This window comes from Rhinolophus sinicus, chromosome 3 (assembly GCF_057876585.1).
Source record: "Rhinolophus sinicus isolate RSI-liver-muscle chromosome 3, RSI-T2T, whole genome shotgun sequence".
In the NCBI taxonomy this organism is placed as follows: domain Eukaryota; kingdom Metazoa; phylum Chordata; class Mammalia; order Chiroptera; family Rhinolophidae; genus Rhinolophus; species Rhinolophus sinicus.
In genome coordinates this window covers 5738891-5765897 of record NC_142503.1, presented here as the reverse complement: position 1 = coordinate 5765897, position 27007 = coordinate 5738891, and the positions used below count along the sequence as shown (strand labels likewise).

At 40.2% G+C, this 27007-nt stretch overlaps 1 protein-coding gene across 4 annotated transcripts in view; it reads left to right on the top strand.

Moving 5' to 3' along the window:
- Positions 1-27007, top strand: part of SEMA5A (semaphorin 5A) — a 421628-nt gene that overhangs the window by 199911 nt on the left and 194710 nt on the right. For all 4 annotated transcript variants that reach the window (XM_074329094.2, XM_074329093.2, XM_074329090.2 and 1 more), the window contains one exon: positions 9196-9241. In XM_074329094.2, the coding sequence (XP_074185195.1) occupies positions 9196-9241 (46 nt within the window). The remainder of the gene's footprint in view (positions 1-9195; positions 9242-27007) is intronic.

The following is a 27007-nucleotide window of genomic DNA, read 5'->3' as shown; positions in this document are numbered from 1 at the left end:
CAGAATTTATTACTTCATGGAGTTATTCTTTCATGACTCTTCATTCATCAAATATTCATTGAGCTGATTTTATGTCAGGAAGTACCTTAGGCATTGGGGAAACAAAGATGAAGACTTTATAGCGTAGTGCGAAGGTTGGCAAGTAAGGTCTGAGTTTGCCTCCAGTTTTTGTAAATAAAGATTTATTGGAACACAGCCCACCCATCATTTGTATATTACCTGTGGCTGCTTTAGAACTTTAGCTGTAGAGATTAGAACTTGCGAGTGAGGCCACAAAGATGGAGTCTTGGCTTTCTGGCCCTTAAAGAAAAATTCTGCTGTCTCCTGGCTTAGTGGATGTGGGAGAAAACAAGCAATTCAGTTCTCCCAGGAAGACCTGAGTAAAGAGCCCTGGAAACACCAAGCATAAAGGAGCATGATAGTCCTTGGGGGTGAAAAGGGTGCACTGAGAAGGTGCTTTGCCAGTTGGTCTTTGGAGATGCATAAGAGGTCTAGCAGGTGGGATGTTCCCTTTCCGCCACAAGGACCACACCGTGGGGAAAGTCAGAGGTCCCAGATGTGGCTTCACTGGACCTGTTGGTGATTTTAAGAAGGACGTTATTATAGGTGAGGCCCAAGCTTAGGTGGGGTCAGATTATGGAGGAGTTTGGATTTAATCTTCTAGACCCGTGATTCCAACTCAGGCAGTCATGAGAGTCACCTGAGTGGCCTTCCAAGAATGCAGGTGCCCAGTCCTGTCTTCGATTATTTGAATTAGAATTTCTGGAAGTCATATTGGAATCTTGGTTGACACCAGCTCCCGATGACCTGCTGGCCTGGCAAATTAGAGAGCTTCTCCCAAAGTCATTAGTTGCTCAGGAGATGTTTAAGGCTATTTACATGCTCAGGTTTGCATTAGGGATGTATTTCTGCCATATTGTGTGCGGAAAGTGCTAGAGTTTAGAGAATTTGGATATAGGGACAGCACTTGGGGGCTGTGAATCAGGTGATAGTTTAGAAAAGTAAAACTTAGCCAGTGATAGCGGAAATGGAGAGAACTCATATTTGAGACCTATTTCAGAGTTGGCTTTGATGGTGATTGACAGAGAATAGAACAGGGTGGCTGAGAGCAAGGGTCACGTGTGAGATTTGGGAGCTAGATTTGGGAGCGTGGCTTGTTGTGATGGCATTAGCTGGGGCTGAGCACATGGGGACTGAGCTTTAATTCTTTGATTATTTGAGGCTACATGAAAAAGAATCTCAGATTTTTCTTATTCTGAAGAGAACCCAGAAAAATAGATGCATATGGAGCTAATTTGAACAGTGACTATTACCTAGGAAAACACAGGTTAAAGGCATCATAAGATAATTCAGTTGGTATGCTTTCAAGTGAAAAAATGGTCTCTATTAACTGAAAAATGGAAAGGAACAAATCAAATACCCAACGGACACACAAAAGCAGAAGTCGCGAGTTAAATTTAGGGCAGTAAGTCATCGTCTGTAATCCTCAAAGCACTTGGAAATTTGCAAGTAGCATTTAAAGCAGAGTAACATTTTAAATTATCAGGGTGATTAACAATATTGATGAATAACTCTGCCTCTAAATAAGCTTATGGGAAATGGTTTTTTCTGATTCTATATCTCTGAAGTTTGCTAACAGCATTGGTCGTGATTGTAGCATGCCACTAAAAATCCATCTTAGTTATTTCCTTCTACTTGCCAAATACCAAGAGGCTATCCATCTACTTCTGTGACTTTTCATCTTGGTCTTCAAACATTCCATAGTGCTATTAAGACTGTTTGATCTTGGGCTTGATGTATTCTTTGAAACATTTCTAATAACCAGGACTTATAAGGGGTTTGAAATAGCTTTGGGGGAATGAACTAAAGAATGAAATAAACCAATACAATTCTGGGAGCGTGAGTACTGAATACATGTGACAACAACAACAAGAATAGAATAACAATTATTTGACAATTTTATAGCCCCAAATGCATATATTTATAGTCTCGCAGGAAGGTAGGAAAAATTCTGGCTGAGGAATTATAATAATATGAAATTACACATTTGTCACCATATTTAAAAATATGTTAGCAAAGGAAAACATATGCAGCATTCTAAAGCTGCGATCTAAATGTGATCTAACTATTTAAATACACAGCTATGTTTAGTTTGGTAGTTTTAAAATTTAACTAAACTCCCAAAACTGGTGAGAAAAATACGCGAAAGAGCTATGTTTGGAATGGTTATAACCAAAGAAAAAATAAAGGCTTCTAGAATTAGTTTGGAGCCAACCAACATAACAAAGGTCTTAGGAATAACAATTATAGATAGGTTGGTGAAATATGTAAGTTGGTTACATGATGAAATTAAATCATCATGTTCTTTAAAGCTATAGTTATGGTTGCTATAGTAATATTTACAGTTACATAATTAATTTTTATAAAAAAACATTTTGTGCTTTAAAGGATATAAGCTGCTACTTTTCCCCAGCTACCAAATCCTAAACTTCCATTTTAACCTTCAAGTCTATCCATGCTGTTGAAAATTTGGGTTCCATGTGGCATGTCAGTATTTCAAGCTCTGTGCCAGTTGGATATTGACAACAGTTAGCATGGAATCTGGAGTTACAGAGAAATCATGCTGAGGATGGATCTGGCACGCGTGCAGGTGAGGCTAGTTGTTCAGCTGATGTCAGCTCTCAGATTTACCCAAATGGTGACAGTTTTTGTGCAGTGTGTGTTTTGTCTTCCGATTGTTTCATGATCTACCATGGTCTAAACTTTGACACAAGTATCCATCACTATTGTTTAAAACATTTTTTAGTAGATTTACTTGCTTTTCTGTCTCTTGTTTTCTCTTTGTGCCAAATGCATGTCTGCCTTTCTTAATTATTCAGTCTTCTGCTTCTCGGTTATAAGAAAGCCTCTAACCTGTCTGTTCAGGAAGAACTTGGAATTTTTGCTTTGATTTTAGAGCTATATTCATCAGAGACCAATTGAGTTATTCTAAGAGAATGTCATTTTAAAGCACTTGTGCCTTTCATAATTAATGGAGGTCAGAGTTAAGTTTTATAGTGTCTCTAGATAAAATGAGTCATTTAGTTAATATGCTTATGATGGCTCAACCTTAAATGCCGCCTGAAGTTTATGACTTTCCATGAAGACACAAATGAACTTCGTCTATTAAGGCCCACACTGCTCCCTCAGAGAATATATTGTTGTGCTTAGTGATTTGTTGCTAATAGGCCACTGGGGGATGTGATGGGACACAAGAGTGCGTTATTCAGTTCTACAGTCAATAAGAAATAAACTCCATTGACGAGGGAGCAAATGCACTCAGCTGTCTAGTGGGAAAGGATGAATGGCCTTTGAAATTGTCAGTCTCTGTCTGCCAAATTTAATGGCTTTGTGATCTGAATTATTCAGTCTATGGGATCCATGTATTGCTCTTATATTAGCACTCTTAAAAGTAATATGGTTATTACATCTGAATGTGTACCATTGCTTTTTATTCTAAGACTTTGAATAACAAGTAGGTCCATACCAAGGCAAGGAAAAGCTCATATTGTATTCACTATGGCCGTTAAAGTGAACATGGTAAACATGGTAAACTCTTGCTCTGTACTTCTGTAACGAGAGGGGGGAATGGAAATAGAGAGCAGCTCCCCTAAGCTGTACAATTAATCCACTCCGAGAATCTGATCTCTTAACCTTGAGCACCACCGCCTTTGTCCCTGAAGGATGGCGGTGTCCCTTCTCACTACCTATTTACATCTAGGGGTGTTATGAAGATTAATGAGGCCACTTAAATGCTTTGGGTTGCTCAAAGCATTGCCCTCCTAGAGAAACTGACGCTGTATGAAACATTTGGTTAGCATCCCTGTTGGCTGGGAGCCAGAAGCATTACTCCTTCATGACGCAAAGGTTGGTGGCCTTTCTCGTGAACCTCACGTATATTGTTTTCCCTCCTCTGTGTGCTCACAATAGCAAGATAAAGAGGTTGCCTCTTCTTCAATGCCCTGGAGAACAGCCACTTGTAGGGGACCATAGATCTTACTTTAGTGTGTGAGTGGCCCAACATCTGGGAATATCAAGTTTTTATTCCATTTAGAAGATTTTCTTTCTTTTCGTAACCTTTAACTTTGTAGGTCGTTGACCTAAACTGTAATGGATCAAGCTGTCTGGGGAGATTTCAGGTCCCTCATCTTGCTAGCTGGGTCGGAATTTTTCCAATAGCAAAAATGCACTTGGAGTTGTACTTGGAGCCAATTAGTTTGAGGAAAGAGGTTTGAGAATAGTTGAGTCCATATTGTGTTTTGTCAGATTCTAAGGTTCCAGGGAGGAGATTAGGGAATTCCACGAATGTTTCATTTATATTTCATCTTTTAAAATATATTTTTTTAAATCGTTGAAAATCATGACAGATAAAGTGAATACTGACATGAGTAATATTACCTATTTCTAATATGGAAGGTCCAGCAAGGCATTAAATTGCCTCTTAGGGTTTTGTGTAGAACACAGTTATATATTAAACAAATATTTGAAAGCATCTACCAACTCTTTGTCTCCAAAATCAAACAAAAAAAATAACAACAAAATGTAACCAACCAACCAACCAACCTGAAAAGAGACCTTAAATAGACGTTGAATCTATACACCTTATAGATGTGATAATACCAATTTCAAAATTTTCACATCAGTGTAATCAACTGATTTATGATTAACAACTATTATATGTAAGTACTTAATGAATAAATTTTTACTAATAAAGAATTAGCTTACTTTTTATATACTGAATTTTCATTTAAGATGATTTCGATATATGGTACTGATTTGCAAAAAGTAAAAACACTTGAAAAATGTTTTTCAGGAATTTATTGAAATATGTCAGGATAACAAGTCTTTCATTAGGTGACTATAGATCCATCTAACTGTTGGTCATTCATAGATCAAAAAGGGTCATAGTCTTAAGGGAATTTGTGATATTTAAACATACTGACAGATGGTATAGTTTAGCTCTCTTATTTCTTAAATGAAGAAACTTGTGCACTCTTAAAAGAAGCATGGGTAAGCAGTTTCAGGAAGAATTTATGAGAAATAAGGATGGAGACAGGAGGCACCATTTAATCAGCCAGACCAGTAGGATTAACTTGTTCTCTTAATGGAGAGACATATGTCACAGTCAGATGACAGTCTCAGGGGTGAGATTCAATTACCTCGAATCAAAAGCTTGTCAGTAGCCATGATAAGACTTGGTCATTTCAGAATGATTGGTAAATATACCTGTGGCTGAACAATGAAGATATGAAATAATTGAATTGTAAGAACTATTACTGAATGTATCTCTGTCTGTCTCCCCTTGCCCCTGTGTGTGTGTGTGTGTGTGTGTGTGTGTGTGTGTGTGTGTGTGTGAGATGTGTGCTTGTTGCCAGTGAAATTAGGAAGGAGACATTGGATGACTGATTGGTGAAACCATCTGTGACAATAGGACAAGGAACATCAAGGTGTGTGTGTGGGGGGTCTTAATTCTAGAACTTTCTCTGCATCATAATAACCCTGTATAAATCACACCACACCTCTTAATTTGAAGAAATTTCCCCATATACTATTTGAGGGGGTATAGACAACACCCTCATGTCTCTATAGACAACCTAGCTCTGGAATTCTTGGATTCTGTGATTTTTTTTAGGTAAAAAATATGAAGATGGGTTAAAAAAAATCACTAACTTGCACCTTGTAACCCAAAAAAATACCAAAGGGAAAGTTCAGATCTTTGGTGCTTTTCTTCATTAGGATGGTGGTGGGGCTGGTACCTCATAATGACTGTGACATTTTTCCAAGGCAGCCTCCTTCTCCTCTGTACCCTTCTGTTCAGGTCTAGCGCTCGTCTAGTTATCACCAATGAAATGGTTGTGAGGGTACCATAGTTCTCAGGTGTCTGGGGAAGGAGGTTAAAACCCACTGGGAATGGCTGAGGATAGGGAAGATTACCTTTACAGACTTTTGGGACCTGGAGTCGGAAAAAGGATGGTCAGCAGAGTTAGATTTGCTTGGGCGATGTAGACTGAGATGTGGCATGTTTGTCATCATGAATCAGTGTTTTCCTGTCTTAGTCCATTCGGGCTGCTGTAACAAAATGCTTCAGACTGGGTGGCTTACAAACAACAGGGATTTATTCCTAAGAGTTCTGGAAGCTGGGAGTCCATGGTCAGGGTGGCATCATGGCTCGGTTCTGGGGGAGCTCTTCTCCGAGCTGCAGATGGCCAACTTCGAGCTCTGTGTCCTCACATGGTGGGAGGGGCCGGGGATCTCTGGAGCCTCATTTATGGGGCAATATCCTATTCATGTCAGCCCCACCCTCATGAATGAAACGCCTCCCAGAGGCCCTACCTTCACCTTTGGGGGTTAGAATTTTATCATGAATTTTGGGAAGACAAACATTCAGCCTATAGCACTTCCCTGATGGAAAACACAAAAACTGGACCCAGGAGTTTCAGAGAAGGATCCATGTTCCTTCCCCAACTCTCTCCCCAAGTAGAGAGAGGACTGTGAACTTCTCTGTCCAATTGTCCTGCCCAGAGCTCTGTAGTGTGAAGCTTCCTTAATAGTGTGAAGGCACTTCCAGCTCTTTCTTTGTGTATGAGAGCTGCCTTTCTAGAACGTTCCCACACTATAGTGTGGGCATGCACATGTGGACTGGGCAGGAGAGGGTGTGTCTGGGGGCTGGGAGATGGTTTTGTAATATCATCAAAGCTTTCAGGTAATTCATTGGTTAAAAATATGAATGGTTTCTTTTATTGGGAATATTTACAGAAAATGTATTTCTTGAAAGAACCAGTGAGTTGAAAAGAATGTAATGACTGGCTCCCAGAACCATGACAACATAGACAGTGTCTTCTCTAAAAATCTTTTAAATGTCTTCTCAATGTCTTTTCATAAAGTATCTGGAAATAGCTACTGTTATTTGAGTTTTTACAATGGGGTCAGACACCATTCTACATGTTTTTCCTTGGACTGAAACCGCCCGAACCACCCCAAGAGGCAGACATGATTGTTAGCTCCATTCTACAGATGAGAAGACTGAGACATATGGCATGCTGAAGCTCCCTTCCTGTCGTTGTGTGGTGGCAGAGCTTTGGTATTTGCACAAATATTCTGAACCACTAGCAATACTGTCTCCCGTAGTAGAGGGAGCTTTTACAGCCAGGAAGCCACTGAGGAAACCAGCCTGAGGACCAGGGTTGGGAGCCATGGCTCAGAGGTGATGACTGCCTTATGGCGAGCCATGGCCTCCGGTGCCACATGTATGCCCCTCATCCGAAGACTTATCTCTGTGTGTGTCTAGATTTCTAACTTCTCTTAGAGAAGTCCTGCGGGTCTCTGTTTCACATCAGGTGAGATCTTGGCAACTCTTCAAATGCAAGCCAGCCTGCAGGGCACTTCCCTTGGCAGCTGGACTGTGCTCTTTCAGACATGCACTGAGGTTCTGTGAAACCCTTCCCCTGCAGGAAGAAGCTTCTGTTGGAAGCCTTGCCTCCACATGGTGCCCAGCTAAATAAAGCTGGACTCTGCTGCTTTATTCGCTCTCCGAGGGCACCCTTACTCTGGTTCTTCGTTGAAGGCTATGACTCCACTGTAATAAAGGAGGGGACGTTTGCCCCAGATGGCTTTGTGATGGAGGCGGGCTGTGCCAGCAGTGCTTCTGGGAGCTTGGCTGGCATTATTTCAGAGGTAAAATTGGAGGGACAGAAAGTGTGCCAAAGAGGCCATTGTAGTGGTTGGAGGAGGCAGTTTTCACTAAGTGAAGGATGGCAGTGACCCCATGACGGGGGACAAATTATGAAGTACCTGAGTGCCCAGGGGATGATGCCTGGGACACACGAGGCCACCCCAAAGGGGAACTCAGTCCCTCTTCATCCTCCAGCAGTGTGTCCACACATGCTGTGGGATGTGAGCCTCCACACCTTTGTGGTCCCCTTTCCCAGCCACACCGCAGGCATGTTTCATGGTGCGCGCTAGGCTACGCCCTTGGCCTAACTTGGCTGTCACTTGTTACTTCTGCTGGGACAGCATGTCTACTTCTGACATCTACATACCTCTCCAGATAGTGAAAGTAATCTACTTTTGTTTCTTACAAAAGCGTTGGGAACATTTTATTATTCTTTTAGGTTCATAGCTATAACCTTGAACTAGCCCGTGTGTGTGTGTGTGTGTGTGTGTGTAACCTTGAACTCAGCTTCAGAGTGCCCTTCCCACAGTAATGTGTTCCTAGGGTCTCCTTCCCTTTAGTATATGCCAATTTCTCCCGTCTTTATTGTCTATACCTGGGCTGACCATCCCCTCCATTCACCCCTGGAGTGCTGCTCCTGCACCAGCTTCTTATCTATATGGAGTCAAGGAGGCATTTGTCCGTGATTCGAGTTAGAGACCAAAGCATTTCACACAAGCAGGGCCAATCCACTGTTTCTAAAGCCACAATAATGTGGTCAACAACTCAATGCCACTGATACGTACAGATTTGCCCCCCCACCCCCCTCCCCCCGTGCTCTGCTGATCTCGATTGCATATCTCTCTGCGCTTCCCCTTTGGTGGTGAAATCTGATCGTTTCCTTCTCCCTGATTTCCGCTTTCCCACTTGACCAGCCAGAGCTGACTCTAACCCTTCAAGTTCCCGCTTCTAAACTTAGTGCACACTGAATCCATCTTACAAGGCAGAGCACTGTAATACGAAGACCATTGTTGAATTCAAAACCTGGACGTGTCTTAACTATAAAACATGGTGAACGTAGGTGATCGGTAAGAATGAAGAGTCATGAAGAGTGGTTTTGTGTCATCTTACTTAATTCACTTCTGGAACCGAATGCCCTTTTCTCCATTTCATGTAGATCAAGAGAGCCAATTAATAATGTAGACTCACGTGAGTCTCTCTCTCTCTCTCTCTCTCTCTCTCTCTCTCTCTCTCTCTCTCTCTCTCGCACACACGTTCTTTGATGTCTTACCTATGTCAAATGTGTGTCCGTTGACATATTGAATGCCTCTTTGAACTCTGAGGTCCAAGGACAGCTGTGCGATACACATTCTTAGCAGGGAGATTCTTTGGAAGTCCCAAATCATTAAATTATTTGTTTCCCTTTGTTCTCATGATTTTTATGAACCGTAATATTTTTTGGATCTATTAAAAATAAAACGTCTCTCTCTTTTTCTATTTTGTAGAAACTACCTCTTCAGGTTGCAGCTTGAGGATTTATCTCTGATCCAGGTAGGCGCGATTTATTTTTCTCAAAGTTTCATTTCCCATCCCAATTAGCTGACTGTGTGAGGCGATGAAGACAGATGCGTGTGAAGGTATTAATGAAGACCAAGCAGGGACTCACTTCCTTAGGTCAGTCGCCGGGGTTTGACACGAGTCGTCACCTGCTTTAATTCGCAGCTGGCCCTTTTCCCTTTTCACCTACGGTGTGGCCCCTCTTACTTTCATGGGCATCATGTGATTTTCTTTTCTTCAAATGATTGATAATTCAAAGGACACTTCCTCCATATCTGTGAGCACCCTTTAATTCTCCAGTTAGAATAATCATTGATTGTTTAGTTTGATGCATTCAGCCATCATATTCTTATAAAACTCAACTCCCTTAGAAACACATCCCTATTTCCTCTTTATCATTCGTAATTAAATAAATATGAATATATTTGTTAAAAACCACATATAGCAAAAACTAAGTAATGATACATTAAAAATGCAATTTACCTCACTTGTGTTTATCATTTGGAGAAGGAGACTGAAATGTTTATGTCTGAATAAAGTATTTATTTTAGTGGCAGATTTAAACCTCAAAGGCCCACTTTTGTCCTCAAGTCTTTTGAAAGGGTCTTCTTAGAGAAGGAGAGGGTGATGGCATAACTGTCTCCTTCACTGAGGTTCTGGAACTCTCCGAGGAGCCAGTCCTGGGACTGTGTGCAGTCTGGAAGAAGGTCTTCAGCCAGCTTTAATGTCACCCACCTGTACTAGAGTTCTAAGAAGTGATTGGAGAGAAGTTTATATTATTTTCTTCTCTTTGAGATGGTGTTTATGAACATTCAGACTCATTAGAGTTAGGGCTTAATATTAGATCTTTTATTCACCAGGGCCTTAAAATAAGCCAATCCCACAAGCAAAGCTAATATTGGTAAAAAGCAAGGGCTTTGAAAATGGCAGACCATGACTCCCATTTCACGGTTATCTGTGAAATAGTCACAAAACACTACCTTCTCCATCCTGTCATTGCAAAAATTAAATCAGTTAAGGCATGCACAAAAGATAAGGCGCAGTGCTTTCTCAACAAATGTTAATTGCTTATGTTTTTTAAAAATGATGACAATAAATAATAAATTATCATCCTAGTCATTTCATCCTGCTGGGCAATGAATTAATTATCTTTCCACTGCAGTTTAGTGTATAACTAAAATCTTTAAATGAGTTGATTGGTTGGTACATGATAATGTATTAATAAGAAATCAGAATGATCAGTTGTTTAGCCAAAGTTCCATTTTAAAGCTCTAGTTTTTAATAATCTTTTATTTAAAAAAATATAGACCTTTCAATAGATAGGAATTATATGTTATGCTCATATTCATTTTCCTGGTATAATATATTATCTGGCATCTTGTGTGTGTCAAAAGAGTAGACTGTGGAGATATGTGTGTATGCAAACATTTTCATTGATTTCCTAGTTTCCTAGCTCTCTTTGCTTGGAGAATTTAGAGAGTAGCAGTATACACCTTGATACACAGTACTTGGTTTCTAAATTTACTTCTCCACTAAAAGGAAGTGCGGTAGCTGTTTTGGATAAGTAGCTGATTACAGGGCCTGGGTAGCAAAAGTCACGATAATCCTGGAAGACTTTGTTATTTCAGAAATTAAGGAAGTATTCAAAGAATGAGGGCATTGTCAGAATGACCCAAGAGCCAGCTTGAGGTGGGCTTGCTGAAGAAATCTGGGATAATTTGATTATTAAAATAAATAACGATGGTATCAGATTATAAGACATTGAATAATCTGAGTTAATGAGCATATACTAATACAAAAATAAATGAATGAAAAAACAAATAAGGCAGAAGTGACTGATCTTTTTAATGTAAAATGCCAACTAATAAATATTGAAGGAATGATTTAATTAGAAAATCATCATTTGGCAACCATCACACTAAAAATTTCAGGCAAAAATGACCAATGAATGCTAAAACTTATGGGTAAGAGTTTGAGGATGACTAAGATATTTATGTAGTACCGAAGAATTTACCTAGACAAGACTTATTAATCACAAGAGGCAAACTTGCAACTTGATAGTAAAGAGACCTGGCCAGTCCCACCATCGCCAGCGACTCGAAGGTACCTTCACCAGCAATGGGACAGAGTTTAAGTATCCTGGTTCGATGCACTGAGAACGCAGCAAGACTTCTGTGATAGTCTAGCCAAACATTACAACCAATTTTATCATAAGGAATCATCACACAAACCAAAACTGAGGGGCATTCTACAAAAAACTTGCCTGTACTTTGCAAAATTCATCAAGTCATAAAAGACATAGAAAGAATGAACATCTATTCTGTCATAAAGAAGAAAAAAGTGGACCTGACAATCAAATGAAACACTTGATCCTGCATCTTGGAATCGGGAAAAAAAAATGGTTTGTGCTATAAAGAGCACTATTGGGAGAACTGGCAAAATTTTAAGATAAGATAGTAGAAATGTATTAATACTAATTTTCTGATTTCAACAACTGTAACGTGGTTATGTAGGGAAATGTCCTTGTTCTTAAAAAAAACCCTACTAAGATATGTAGGGATAAAGGGCTTCATTTCTACGTATCCTGAAATAACTTATTCTGAAGTGATTTTAAAAATTACAACATGTACGTATGCATATATGTGTGTGTATATATATATGTATACACACACGTATACTACATATACACACACTCATGCAGAAAGAATAAGGCAAGTGTGATAAAATTCTAATGGGGGAAATCTAAGAGTCTAGGTGAAGGGTTTTGTCGAGTGCATTGTACTTTTCTTGCAACTTTTCTTGATCTTATTTCAAAATAAAATGATGCAAAAAATCGGGAGATTTATTTGCCATTAGCGTATGTATGATACTATGGTTCGTGCAAGGATACTGTGCTTTTCCCATTGTCATGACTGCCTGTGGTAGAAATCAAGGGTAGGTTATGGATAGAATTGAACTGTTATTGAAGTATGAAAACCCACCGCATCCCCACCCGGTAAGAGTATAGTCTGTGCATTGGGCCACGCCAGAAGACAGGCGCTTTCTCAATGGTGGCCTTGACAACGCAGCCCTAATAAGATTGGTCAAACTGTGTACCTCCCCTTCTCACATTCTGTGGTTCTGTGTACTGCTCAGCCGCCTACTGTTTACTCAGCGCAATTCTTCTTGACGGTTTTCTCTTACTTGTGTGCAGTAAAGCTGTCTTGTCAATTTCTGTGAATATTTTATTTTAATGTAAATGACTCTCTCCAAGGATGACAAAAGGAATAGGCACACTGTTAAAGGAAGGGCTGTCCTGGTGTTAAGAGCTCTGTCCCAGAGAAACATAACGTGAGTCTCATAGGTAATTGAAGATTATCTGGTGGTGTTCACATTGAAAGAGACACAAAGAAACAGGGGAAATTATTTTAAATAATGTATTTAACTTAGCTCATATAGAGAGCATCATTTCAACATGTACGCGTTACATTACGAGGAATTGAGATGTTACATCCTTTTTGTTTAATGTTAAGTCTTCAAAGTCTGGTGTGTATTTGCCCTTGGAGCATACTTACTTCTATTTGGGCTAGCCAGCTTCCAAATGCTCAGTGTGGCTAGTGAAACCCAGTTGGACAGTGTCATCCTTCTAGATCATGAGTGACAGAAGCGTTTATGGCTTGTATGCCTTCAGTTATGTTATATATAGAAATGTTCTTTTCTACCAGGGAGCATCTGGATTGATTTGGATATCTCAGGCTAATAATTTTCTCCTCTCCTTTCTCTCCAAAGATAGAAAATAGTTTAAACATGGGAAAATGAGGAAACTTGAGACCAGGGAGGACAAGCAAATTGCAAAAGAGTGGAGAGAGTCAGAAGTGAGCATCAGAGATTAGCCTTATTTGACGCGAGGCCAGCTGTGTTTGCTCTCGCCCCTCTGCCCGACAGCAGCGTCCACTTCCCGGTCGCAGCTGGCATTGCTCGTGTCTGTCCCTACCACTCACGTCACCTTGGACGCTCCCACCTTGTCTGTAATGTAAGGCTGCTGGTAGCTTCCCAAGCTGGACTCTATTTCCCAACTTCAAGCTTTTGCTCTTGCTGTCCTGTTTCTCGGAAACACTTTTCCCCTAAACTCTTCTCAATTTCGAGAAAGATCGCCCATCCTGAGTCCCACGTTAGCCGTGACCTCTGTAACCCACCCTGAGTCTGTCTGGGCTGATGGTGCTCTGAGGCATCTCACAGCTTCAGAGCCTTTGTTTCTGACTAGCACCTATTGCCTCTTATTGAAAATCACTCTGTGTGCTGTGAAGAACATTTTATTTCTCGTTGCCTCCTCCGTATTAGATTAGAGCAGGTCGTTAGATTAGGTTACCTGGCAGGAGGTAGAAAATGTCTGTGAAAGATTCTATCCCTTGATGTTTAGTAACATGTTCACTCTTTCTTTACCTTTTTTAACGGCCCACTAGTGGAGTATGGGTAAACTTCACTTTTTGTCCCTAAATCGAGTCACCCAACCCGGAGACTGGAGCAGGAAGAAAATGCTTGCTGAGGGCGGCGTCCTGTGACACAGCTGTGCTCACCCTTGCCCCGAAGGGGAATTCTAGGACAATACAGGGAATTCCAGACTGACCCATTTCTTCTTACATCCCTTGCTGTTGTTTTAGGATCAGTAATGAGAAAGCAGATGTTAACCAATGTTTCATTTAAAAAAAAAGCGTTGTAGTGATTTTCACAGGATTCTGGACACCCCTCCACCCTGTCAGTGACCCCCAAATTCAACGTGTGGCTTTGCACAGAGCACAAGCGTCATGAACACCCGTTAATACACCCTCTCCCTCTCCCCTTCCTCAGGTCAAGGTGGTCTCCACATGGTGACTCAGTGATCCCAATTTCTGTCGTTTAGTGAGAGCAGAAGAGGGGCTTCCAGCTGTCATTCTTGCCAGAGTAGTGAGGGACGGATGGGAGATGAGCTGATGGCGTGACACATAGAAGTCAGCACACTGGCCCTCCAAAGATGGTCACGCCTTGTGGCTCAGCGTGGGGAGTCATGCTGAAATCCACTTGATGAGAAAAATGAGCTTTTGGGGGGTCTCTTCAGAATGTGAAAACTCACTGCAAGTCTGATACTGACAACAGTCTGGAACTGGAGTCAACAGAACCCACTTCAGAGGTGTCATCCTCTTTTTCTTCCTAGTAGAGACATCACCAGTGGAATTTCTAAAGCAGTAAAGATTTGAGTAAGGATTGGGTTGAGACACAGTTCCTCTGCTACCCTGAGTGAACTTTGTCCACTTGAGGTAAATCTCTTGGCATCACCACGAAAATATTCACATATAAATATACCACAAGGCTGTATTTGGAATGTGTTACATTTTTAAAACAGATATACCTTAGCCTATGAAGTGAGAGACCAAGAATTGCTTTTAATTTAAAGAAATAAGACCTGGTTTTCATCAACGACTAGAGAATCAAATATTAATGTGGTATAATTTCTGAGGCTTCTTTCCACTCTGAGGCTGTGATAAATTTCCTCACAGCTCACCACATGCTAAAATTTACCCATCGCATCTTGAAAGCCAATCATTTTTGGGCATCGTGATAGAAGACGTGGCAGTTTACCATTATGCGTCTTTCCTATTTCTTGCCATAATAACAGATTCAACTCTTCAGCATCACTTTTCTTCTTGCCTTGATCACAGCGGTTATTTTTCAAGAACAAAGCTTTTTGAAAAATATGAGAATGCAGCTGGCCTCAAGACTAATTCACAACATTTGCCCATCTGGGATCGTACCCTGGATGGCTTGAAGTAGGTGCTCCTAAGAACGCAAATGGACTGCAGTTCATTTAACCTCACTATCTTTCTAACGTTGTTTTGGGAAATAGCTCAAAATCCGTTTTTATATTGTATTTTTTTTACTGAGGGAAAGAAATTCACAGCCTGTTTCTTGCTTCCAACTGCTGGAGTAAGCAGAAAAATGGAAATCTGTGTTCCAATTTGCCACCTGCCTCTCTATGATTTCTAAATTGAAAACTATTAAATCTCTTGACTACCTGGTCAATATCAGTAGCGAATTATCTGGAAAGTTAAGATAGATGTTAACTTTATTTCCTGTACATTTGAGTTTGGGGAACTGGGTTTCGATTTGCAAGCAAGTTTCTCAACTGGGCGCTATTTAACCCCCTGGGAACATCTGGTTGTCACCACTGGTGGGGAGGGTTGCTACTGGCATCTGGTGGGTGGACTGCAGCCCGTCCACACTCAACAAAGACTTTGGCTCTGAGTAGGGATGCTGCCAAGGTTCGATTGCTACTTCAGCTTTCACATACTTTGAGGAAGCCACTTCTGAGCAAGCCACTTTTCTAGTCAGTGATGTTAACACTACTTGATTAAATCTATAAGACCTTTGATGTTCTTAGAGAATTTTCCTCTTTAGATTTCTTCATATATTTAACCAAACACATGTATAAATCCTTAGTGGCCATTTCTAAAGAAGCTGCTGGGATTCTTGAGTTTAAATTGCTTTCTTTTATTAATATGAAATTAAGTTTAAAATAAATTGAATCAATTTATACTACTAATACTCTCTTTAAATGGGTTATAACAATATGATATAACTACCCTCTGCTGGAATTCTTCTGTATAATTTAAAGAAGGACGTATTAATTAATAATTTAAAATAACTATTCAAATGAGATAGTCACATGAATTCATTTTTTAAATTAAATCTTATATTGAACAAGGAGAGACTGGTCTCCCCTGTAGTCCTCAAAAATCATGAATCTAAATTTTATTTATTTTCTGCCTTTCTTTATCAAATATATTCTTAAAATCAGTGTTGCAGAAGTGGAAGAGATCTTAGAGATAATGATTATTAAAAACTTTCAGGGGTCTGCAAACTAAGGCTTGCAGATCAAAGTTAAAATTTTATTGGAACACAGAAGCATTTCCTCAATTTCTTGAGATCTTGCTTCCAGGCATATCCTCGGTTTAGCTCAGATAAATTTTTATAAAAATTGAAAAAAAAATGTTTTGGAACACAGCCACACACTCATTTGCATATTTTCTGACAGTGGTCATAGTTAATAAAGTTTATTGGAACACAGACTCATCCATTCCTTTATATACTGTCTATGGCTGCTGCATTAGTGCGCTGACCAATTGTAACAGAGACTGGCCGACAAAGTCTGAAGTATTTGCTACCTGACTCTTTAAGAAAAAGTTTGTCATCTATTGTGGTACCTAGTAGATAGCACATTCTCAGTGACTGTTTCCTGAGCAGATGAGGGAACACAAGAGAATGCATTATAATTATTTGGTTTTCTTTTTGCTTTTTTTCAGACATTGTTGGGCGGATGTGTTTATTTTGACTCCCTGTGCAATGATCTCATGGTCTCTAGTAGACAGTGACTGGGAATTGATGGGTTGGGGATCTAAGATAGTGTAAGCATTTGTCCCCAGCGTCTAGTCTCTCATACCCGTTCCCTTGGTGAAAATTCCCTGTCAAGAACCGTTTTATCTACCCATTTATTCAAACACATTTACCTTCCTCTTCTCGTAACTTCCTGTAGGATTTATAGTTGCTTACGTATATTTTATATAGATGAGGACTAAGATTTTACTAGTTTTAGATAGCATTAATTGAGTTCAGATAACTGCTGTTAACAGCGTCCTTCACTCTGTCTCAGTGGCTGAACGTGCACACAAAAGTCTCCTTCCTCACTTGTGTGACAGTCCAGCACGGAGACTCTGGGGCTGTGTTCCATGCTGCCATCCAAGAGCTCAGGATGTCAGCTTAATGATTCCTCCATCTTCAGACCACACCTCAAGTGACAGCATGGAGGAAAGCAGAGAGGATCACGCAGAGGAGATCTCTCTGGGCCATGCCAGGAACTGGCACACCACCCTTCTGCCCAATTTCTAGTGGCCACAACTTAATTTTATGGCCTCAGCCAAGTGCAAGGGCACTGGTAAGTGTAGTTTGTGTACCCAAGAAGAGGCAGGAAATTTGGACGTTTAGATATGGGCAGCGTTAGCCTTTTCTCCCTGACAGTGCTGGGGAAAACAAGACTAGCCCCTAGGGGCGCATCTAACTGCTCCCTGTTCTCTCCCAATGCCAGGCTGGCCAGTCTAACTTTCTACTGCACACCAACAAATTTATTCATGCATCTAACGTTTCCGTAAATAACAAAGCAGGGATACTTTGAACAAGCCACTTAACCTCTTAGGACCTCAATTTTCTCCGTGCTGCATTTTGGAGGGGAGACTCAGGAATTATCCCTGCGGTCCGTTTTGTCATGAGAATCTTAATGTATGCCATCCTTCCACTTACTCTTTCTTCTGTCGTTGCTTAAATGTCTCCTGGATTCCTCCTCCTTTAACGAAAACTATCCCTATATTTGGAAACTTGGCGTTATGTTTATTTGATGTAACTTCAATGACCTAATTTGTCATAAAATAATGATAACATCAACAACAATAATAGCAGGCAGCATTGGCTGTACCCTTACTCTGTCCTCAACTCTTCACATTTTTGTTTTCTGGGCAGCACTAAGGAGTAGGGGTTATTTTCAGTATTTTATAGATGATGAGTTGAAGCTTGGAGAGTTTCTGTGATTTACCCAAGGTCACCCTGCTGGTATGTGGTAGAGCTCGGCTTTGGACCTGGGTATATTGGGCGCCAGAGAAGAGTGTCTTAATCACTAACTGCCTACTTTATTATTCTCATTGGTACTGACTGCCATGCCACCTGTGGGTAACGACTGGCTTACAGCTAATGCAATTGTTCATTTATAATGGGATCTATATCAGGTTTAGGTCAGGTTTCCTGTGAGTCTGAGACAGGGCTTATGTGCTTGGGCTGTATTGAGGATGTGTTCTCAGCAGGTGGGGAGTGAGGGATACAGACAGCAGAGGAAGGAACTAGGTAAGGTTTTTGCTTGGAACAGAGTCTGTCATCAGCCTAAACCCAAGGGCACTCTGGAGCATGACTAGACTCAGTTGGACTCCTTTGGGGCAAGGGGTGGTTTATACCCAATCCCCCCGTTATCCTTCAGTTATTAGCTACCGATTTTACGGTTTCGGTATTGTGGTAACATACTCTCCTGACAAGGGAGCTCTCATCAGCCAAGAGCAATTCTCCAGAGAAGGGGACAGCCTTGAGCTGGCATCAACCAACCCTGACAGCAGCCAGAGGGGCCCTGGGGAGGGCACCAGAGTGCACACTAAGTGTATTAGTCGGTATTTTTAGGGATCTGCCTTAGGCTTGTCCTGATGTTCTAGACCCTGATTGCACACACACGGGTCCCCACCACCGAAGAATTGAAATGTCTTTATGCCTTTGAAAAACACTGTAATACAGACTTGATTATTGAATGCAGTCTGTTGTGTTGTACATGCCTTAGTTTTTAATAATTCTCTCTATCCGTTTCTGAATTTATGCTTCATTTGCAGCATCAAAAATGAAATCGAAGGTGCATGAATATTTTTCTTAGGCATGTGTATCATTTGGTTTCATGCAACGAAGTCAGGAAATTTCTCTAAGACAATAGCAAACACTGTGACAATCACAGGCTGCTAGATAAATGGAGGGGTCCATTTCATTGATCTAAAATGCATTTCTACCTCTATTTCAGAAGTGGCCTGAGAATCTGACATAACTGTTGAATGATGGGTATGCTTAGAATTCTCCGCCCTGCTCCCATTTTCCTTATTTGTGTGCCTCTTCTAAAATGCTGACCCAAATAGATAAGCCAATGTACCAGGAAAATCCTTTGTTTCAAATACAATTACTGGGTTTCTTGTTTGGGTAGGAGATTATGTATTCTGGGAGCTGAAGTCTCCCAATTACCTAGGGGCTGAGTGAAAATGAATGGCACGGGAGAAATATAAATGAAAAGATGTGAGTCATACTGGCCTACCATTCTCTGGAGTGAATGAACGTACACTCTTGATTTGGTGACTCTTTAACATATAAAGCATTTGTCATCTGAATTTATTCAGTAACTGTCACGGAGTTGGACAGAGCCACCATGGATATAATTGTGAAGGGCACGTCCCTTGTTTCATGTATGTCCATCAAACTCTCCTTTGCTGTGTTCTCATAGCTAACTTTTAGAGTCAGTATATTACTTCTTCATTAGGTCACAGTGTTTAATGTGTTTGCATCAGTTCTTACTGGCCTGGGGGCTAGCCTCTTTCAAGTGATAGGATATGAGCTCTGCTATGATTTTCCCTGAGTTAATTGAACAGTTTAGCTCTTGAAGTTCAACCCCATTTTCAATTTTGGGGTATACTCAATTATTGTTTATATGTTTTCTAGAAGGTACAAAGTCAAGCTGCCCAATCAGATATGCACTATTAGAAGTGGTCTATTTAATAAGAAAATAGGTATGACTATGTATGAGATTGTGTTAATATTTCCATCCAAAAACCTCTCAAAGTTTTTGTTGTGAAATTTTTATTCATCATTTGAATAAGGAAGCATTGAAATCAAAAGTAGTCTTAAAGGATAGCCATCAGTTTCTGGTTCAAGAGGATGGAGAGAACCCACATACTGATCCTTCATCCATCAAAAACATAACATTTAAATGACAATAAAGATATGTAGAAGGAAAAAACACCACGAACACTAGAAATGGAGTCATATATAACCCCAAATTTGAAGATTTTTTTTTGAAGGATCTAAAACATTATTTGAAAGTTTGGAAATATACAAGAACAGAGAAAAGCAAAATCAAAACTATGGTGGTAAAAGCCAGATAGCAACGAAAACTAATTACTTCAGATGAAACAGTAATAGTCCAAGGAGTATAATATGACATAAAGGAATTCCAAATAGTCATCTCAGTGAGATTCAAGAAAATATTGTAGGTTTTCAGTAAACACTGGAGGATCGAACACTCATGATTACCTGAGTTATTTTTCTGACACACCATTTTGAGTACCGAGGGCCATTTTTAAATGTCATAAGCTCACAAGAACGAAGAAAATGGGAGAGAAGATAACACCATTTTGGGTTTGGCTAGATGCTGAGCCTCCAGTAGATGGCTGCTGCTCAAAGAAGAGACAAGCAGAGATCTTGGTAGTCACACAGAAGTGTTGTCACAAATTAAAGACTTAATGGATCTCAACCACATGGTCAGTCTTCCCGCTGAAGATGTTTGCCAAACTCTGATCATGCATGGCTCATACAGCTAAAGATCTGAGCTAAACAGAGTGGAATGGCTCTCCCACAGTCTTAAAAGACCGAGGACCTAGATGCTCAAGTCCTGACTAAAAACCCTGGAAGACATGCCCCAGAAACAAAGAGGAATGAGAAGTGTATTGAATCTCTCCAGACTGCACCCCAGCCCCTGCTCAGCTCAGTCCCTGCCTTCACCTCCCCCCCCCCGACCCCAAATCTGCAGTGGAACTAGCCTGATTTGGCATCTCTACAGTTCTGTTATCCACCATTGCCAGCATGCCGTGACATATTCTAGACATGTGAAAAGGCAAGACCTTGTAACAGATAAATTAGCTAAGAATAGGCAATAGAATTAAACCCTTAGATGATCCATAGTAAACTGGAAAACAGCCTGGTGAGAAATATCTAAACTGATGCACAGAGAGGGATTATGGGAAAAAATGTTAAAAGTAAAAGATATATATGAAACATTCAAAACTCTATCTCACAGATCATTTGAGTCTCAAAAGGCGAAGGGAGAGAACAAAGTGGTAGCTATATGCATAGTAATTATTGCTGAGACCTTTCAAAAATGATTAAAGACATTAGTGACTAAGAAGTTCAGCAAACCCCCAAAATAATAAATAATATAAAAACACATCTATACACATTATAGCCAAACTTCTGGAAACCAGTGACAAAGAGAAGCATCTTAAAAATAAACCAGAGTGGAGAATAAAATGCACATAACCTTCAGTGGAGTAAAGCTAAGATTTACAGGTAATTTTCCAACAACCACAGAAACCAGGAGGCAGTAGAAGAAGCAGTTCAATACCCAGGTCTTCTCCCTCACTTTCTACAGCTGCTCCTTATACTGGAGAAGACAGAGGTTTAATTTTGGAAGATGGAAACCTGGAAGCCCACTTGACCAGGGTACCCAGGAATAGCTCAGAACTCTCATTTATAAAACAATAGAGAAATTAAGTATAAGTCTATGTAGTGAGATCCCAGCTCCTCTCCCCCGGTGTGTAGTGTTCATGCTTACATAGATTTTATATGGACTTTTTGAATCCACTCCTGTTGTCCGTCGTCCATCTAGAATCTTGAAGGAATCTTGAGGATACTGACATTGGTAGCCACTCCACTACAAAGGCTCACATCAGAGCAGCGGGCATTGACTAGCAGTCTACAAAGCACTTCTTGTACCCAGCTCTGGTTTTCTTTATAGTTCTCATTATGAAAAACAGATAGGGAAGCAAATTGAATGAGGAACTTGGAGGAAATAGAGATAAGAAGTTATTAATATTTTCTGAAGCAAGACAAGATATTGTATCCATGAAACAAGGAAAAATAAATATTCAGTTTGTAAAAGGGCCTTCATAGGTTATTTTTAAAATATGTGATTGTAAAAATGACAGTGTCATTGAAAATTAGGAAATAAATATGTTTGAGTCTCCAAGAAAGTTAATAAAAACTAAGAGATGGAAAATGAAGGAATGTATGTGAACAGTATGTGATTAATACACTAGGCTTGAAATAGAGTTTTCAACACAAGAGGGTGGGAGGAAAATATGCCCAGGATGAGGAAGACGGGGGATAATTATGGAACAGTTGTGCTGCAGTTCTCACAAGCAGGCTGGAATGGGTGAAAGTTTCAGAAGATATCTTTCTAGGAGGATAACAATAATGGAATACCTGAGGTGCTTGAATGTATTTGGAGAAAAAGCAGGCTCACGATTGGGCATTGGGGGACAATAAGTACATAGAAAAAGAAACAAGAGTCTTGCTATAGACTTAATGTTTGTATCCCCCCTCAAATTTACATATTGGAACTTTACCCAGAATGGGATGGTGTTTGGAAGTGAGGTCTTTGGGAGGTGAACGGGTCATGAGGGTGAAACCCCCATGAATAGGATTAGCACCCTTATAAAAGAGACCCCAGAGAGATGCCTTACCCCTTCTACCACATGAGGTTACAATGAAATGACCAGTTCCTATGAACCAGGAAGCGGACCTGCACTAGACACTGAATTTGCCAGCACCTTGATCTGGGACTTCCCGGCTTCCAGGATTGTGAGCAATAAATATCTGTTCTTTATAAGCCACCCAGTTCATGGTATTTTGTTACAGTAGCCTGAACAGGCCAAGGCAAGATCATTTTTAACTCCGAGAAAAACAAAATTGTTTTGAGAAACACATCTTACTTCATGGCACATCTGTGAATAGCGTCGACATAGTCATAAGTATGTAAACAGAATACCCAACCAGAATTATGATAAATCAATATTGAAAAAGAGGGGATGGGAGAATGTATGTGTGTTAATCGGGGAGAGGGATAGGTTGAAAGAGGAGCCACTAAATTATATTTTTTAACTGAAAAAAAAGATCAAGAAACAGTAGTAAAACCATATGGTTTAGAGATACGGAGACAAATACCAAAATTGACCAGCTGAAGAGTTGAAAGTTCTTACTTTGAACAAACAGTATATGGGCCACAACATAGAAGGTTTACTGTAGTCTTTTGTGTTAAGTCCTGTAGTTTTCTTTATAAATTAAGTGCTTGTCTAACTTAGAAAAATAATATAAAGATGATATTGTCTTCATAAAGCATGGGAAGGCTACCATGGAAGAGAAAAGCACAGTTTCAAGGAAGAATCCATAGAAATAAAGATAGATGTCTTACATATACAATTCATCAAAGATTATGCAAAAGGAAATTAGAAATTTCCATAAAAATGCCTTTAAGAAGAAAGTGATTTCTATTTTTTTTAAATCCAATTCACAAGGCTAACAACTGGAAAGTAGTTAATTATATGAAGACTATTTTTATCAAAAGTAGAAATGCAATTAGAAATTCTTTGGGAAAACAAAGATAAATAATAAGTATATAAGTAAATGGTTCTCCAAATATGAAACAAACTTAGGATAATTTTGAGTATAAGAAAGTGAAAACAACAAAAGACCACAGTCTTTATTTGTGTGAATTTCTTATAGTTTCGATATAATTAATTTTCAATGATGTTTATTTTATTTTCCCCAATTGATTTTTCTCTTATAAGTGGGATATTTTGCTGGGTAAACGCTCCTCTTTTCCTTTTTGTATTTCTTTGAGAATCATGCTAAACCAAGCTTAGATTTCAAAATATTTTGTAACAGATTTATTAAATTTTGTAATTGTCAAGGACTGTTTTTGATTTGTTTATTCTGATTCTTCTTAAATAGCTGATCTAAGTTTTACTACCTGGAAATATAACCTTGTTCTGTCTATAAAGAAACATGTGATAAAAAAATCAGCAACATTAATGACCTTATCTTCTACACAATTAAAACTTCTTTTTTAATTTAGTGGGACCTTTTGGGAACATTTTCAGGGTTTATATGTCTGGTGAAGAACTATGAATTTCAGTCATTCCTTCAGTATGACCTCCAGTTCTTTTTCATTTTTCTATTTAAGTTAAATCTAGTATTTGAAATAAGTAAAATAGCCAGTGGTCCTGTCCATGTGGTGGGTGTTCTGGATTTTCCTTTTTACACTTTATTGTAGTTTTCTAAACTGCCTGCCATATATATGAATTATATAATTATTATCAGCAAAGGCTAATCAATTTTAATAGATTGATAAAGATAAAAAGACAAAACATTGCAAACCTGGTTTCAGAACTTCTTGCTCTGTAATAATTAGAGTTTGTTGAGGGTCCCCTTCTCTTCTCCTCAGCTGGGGCCTTGAGGGAGTCAGAGAAGAAACGCTGGCAGAATGAATGAATACATTTCTTCCTTTTTACCATTAACACAGTTCCGTGCTAGCATTTGAACCTCAGACTTGTCAAGTTGAGAGCAGCTGATTCTGTCTAACTTCTAAGGTGTGGCTTTGTCCAGATGTGGCTGATATTAATGTCATGGCTGCTCTGATGCCTCTGGTCTGGGATCCACCTTGGCGCTCTTTGCAAATCTGCTCTGAAAAGCAGCCAGGAAGGAGCCAGGTTTCTGTGCATGAACAAACATGAGTGTGAAACAAAACAGGCTCTCTCCCCTATATCAGTTTCTTAGTTCCACCTTGAAGGTAGAGCAGGTATGAGAACCGTTTGTCTTATGTGGCGATTCAAATGTGTGCTGACTTCCTGGTAGCTGGAGAACCAGCGGCTGCAGGGTTAACTGAGAGGCCATGCTTTCTCCTGTGAGGGCCGCCGTCACTGTCTTGCATGCTTATATTCCCTTTGGGATGACCAGGACCCTATTCTCTGTGACTGCAGTAGTGCCTGTGACATGATGTAGTAGGTTGAAAATTGGCACTCGCCCAAATGATACCCATGTCCTAACTCCTTGGGACCTGTGAATGTCACCTCATATGGCCCAAATGTGGCGAAGTTAAGAATCTTGAGATGGGGAGGTTATCTTGGTTTATATGGGTGGGTCCTAAATGCAGTCACAAGTTTCCTTATAAGAGGGGGACCAGGGGAACTTTGGCACGTACCTATAGAGGAGAAATCCATGTGAAGGTGGAGTGGAGAGAGACTTGAAGAGGCCACCTTGGAGACTGGGGTGATGCAGCCATACGCCAAGGAATGCAGCAGCCCCCAGAAGCTGGAAGAGGTAAGGAAGACATCTCCCCTGGAACCTCTGGAGCGGTCATGTCTTTGCTGACACCTTGATTTTGGTCCAGTGATGATTGATTTCTGACTTCCGGCCTCCAGAACTATTAGAGAATACAATTCAATTGATTTAAGCCACCAAGTTTACGGCAATTTTATTATAGCAGCCACAGGAAACTATTACACGTGACCTCTATTTTGTGTGTCTTGCAGGCAGGCCCGTGACCCAGGAAGCCCAATGAGGTATGGCAGCTCCTTGGTCAAGGGTTCTATAAATGACCCAAGTACAGCTAATTAGCAGTCTTTAAGGACTTTGAAATAGAGAGAAATAGGGCTACTCTCTGTTCTTTGCAATGATGAACTCGAAGGATGATGTCAACTGTAGGCTCCTTGGAGCCATCTTGTCACTATGTGTTATCTGCCTAAGGAAAGGACCAACAGAGGCCATTATAGCTGGGAATCAGCACTGTTGAATTTTTATAGTATACTTTGAATCCCAAGGCTAGTGTATGCTTCAGTCCGGTTTTCTCATCATGTATTTTCCAGTTACAAAATATTTTAAAACTTGTTTTTCTCTTAAACTAGTTGGAGTTGAGTTTTTATGGCTTGTCACAGAGACAGTCCTAAGGGCTTGGTTAAAACAATTGTACTTCTGTAGGCCACTGCATTCAAAACTTCTCAAAACATATCCGAATGCCCGTGTGTACTTACTTTGAGAGTCCAGACGCTCCTGAATTTGCTGCCTGCAATTTGTCTACCCTGTGAGAGAAGAGGCTATCTTCAGAGTGTTGTGTCTGATACATATACTAACTGTGATTTTCTTCTGCTTAAAAGAAACGTTCCCATTGCTTGAGGGAGTCAATGAGGTCATAAGAAATACACTTGGATTGTAAATACAGACCTCAAAAAATTCATTTGGAAGTCCCATTTCAACCAGGCAGTTCTGTCCATCAGAAAGAATACAAGTTAAGTCTTAACATATTATCCTTTGGGTTGTGTATTGTGTCCTAGGGCTGCTGTAACAAATAACCACAGATTTCGTGGCTTAAGACAAGAGAAATGCACTAATCTCGCAGCCTGGAGTCCTCTCCTCTTCCAGCTTCTGGTGGCTCCTGGCACTGCTTCGGTGGTCAGTGCACACCTCCAGTCCCGGCCTCGTCTTCGTATGGCCTCCCTGTGTGTCAGAGCATCTCACATCTCCCTCCCCTTCTTCTTATAAGGACACTTGTCATTGGATTTAGGGCCCATTGCATAATCTAAGATGATCTCATCTTGAGATCCTTAATTAGATTTGCAAAGATCTTTCCTCCAAATAAGGTCATATTCACAGGTTCTGGGAAGATAGATTTTTTGGCAGGCCACTGTTCCACCCAGTGCAGGTTGTATTCAGGGGCTCTTTAGAAGAAAACCTTCCTGAGTTTATGCGTCTATGTTTTGAGTAGATCCTACCTTTTCATGGTGCCGTGAGGCCTCTCCTTGTGTTATGGCTGCACATTTTTTTCGAAATGACTATTCCTCCTTTTTCTCCACCTCAGGGTTTCTTAACCTCAGCACATGTGACAGCTTGGCCAGATAATTCTTTACTCCGGGCAGCTGTCCAGTGCATTGTAGGATGTAGCATGGAGGCAGACACTCTGACCTCTCTATTCACTAGATGTCAGCAGCACCTCACCCCCCAGATGTGACAACAAAACCGTCTCCAGATATTTCCAAATGTCCTGTGGGGAGCAAAATGATCCCCAGTTGAGAAGCATGGCTCTATCCCCACATCACACAATGATGGTGATAAATATTTTCTGACAGAACTGCCAAAAGATAAGAGAAGACACAGAGAAATATAAATTCTGCTTTTCCCAAAGTGGAAGGAATGGATTTTCTCTGGCAAAACAGATGGGCTGTGGCACATGGAAGGAGCAGTAATTTGTCCATTTGCCCATTTTCTGGAGTGCTCATGCCTTAGACGTGTGAGGAGGTTGATAATGTCACAGTTTTGCTTGTTCTAATGCCCGTCTCAGTCACATTCTGGAACATG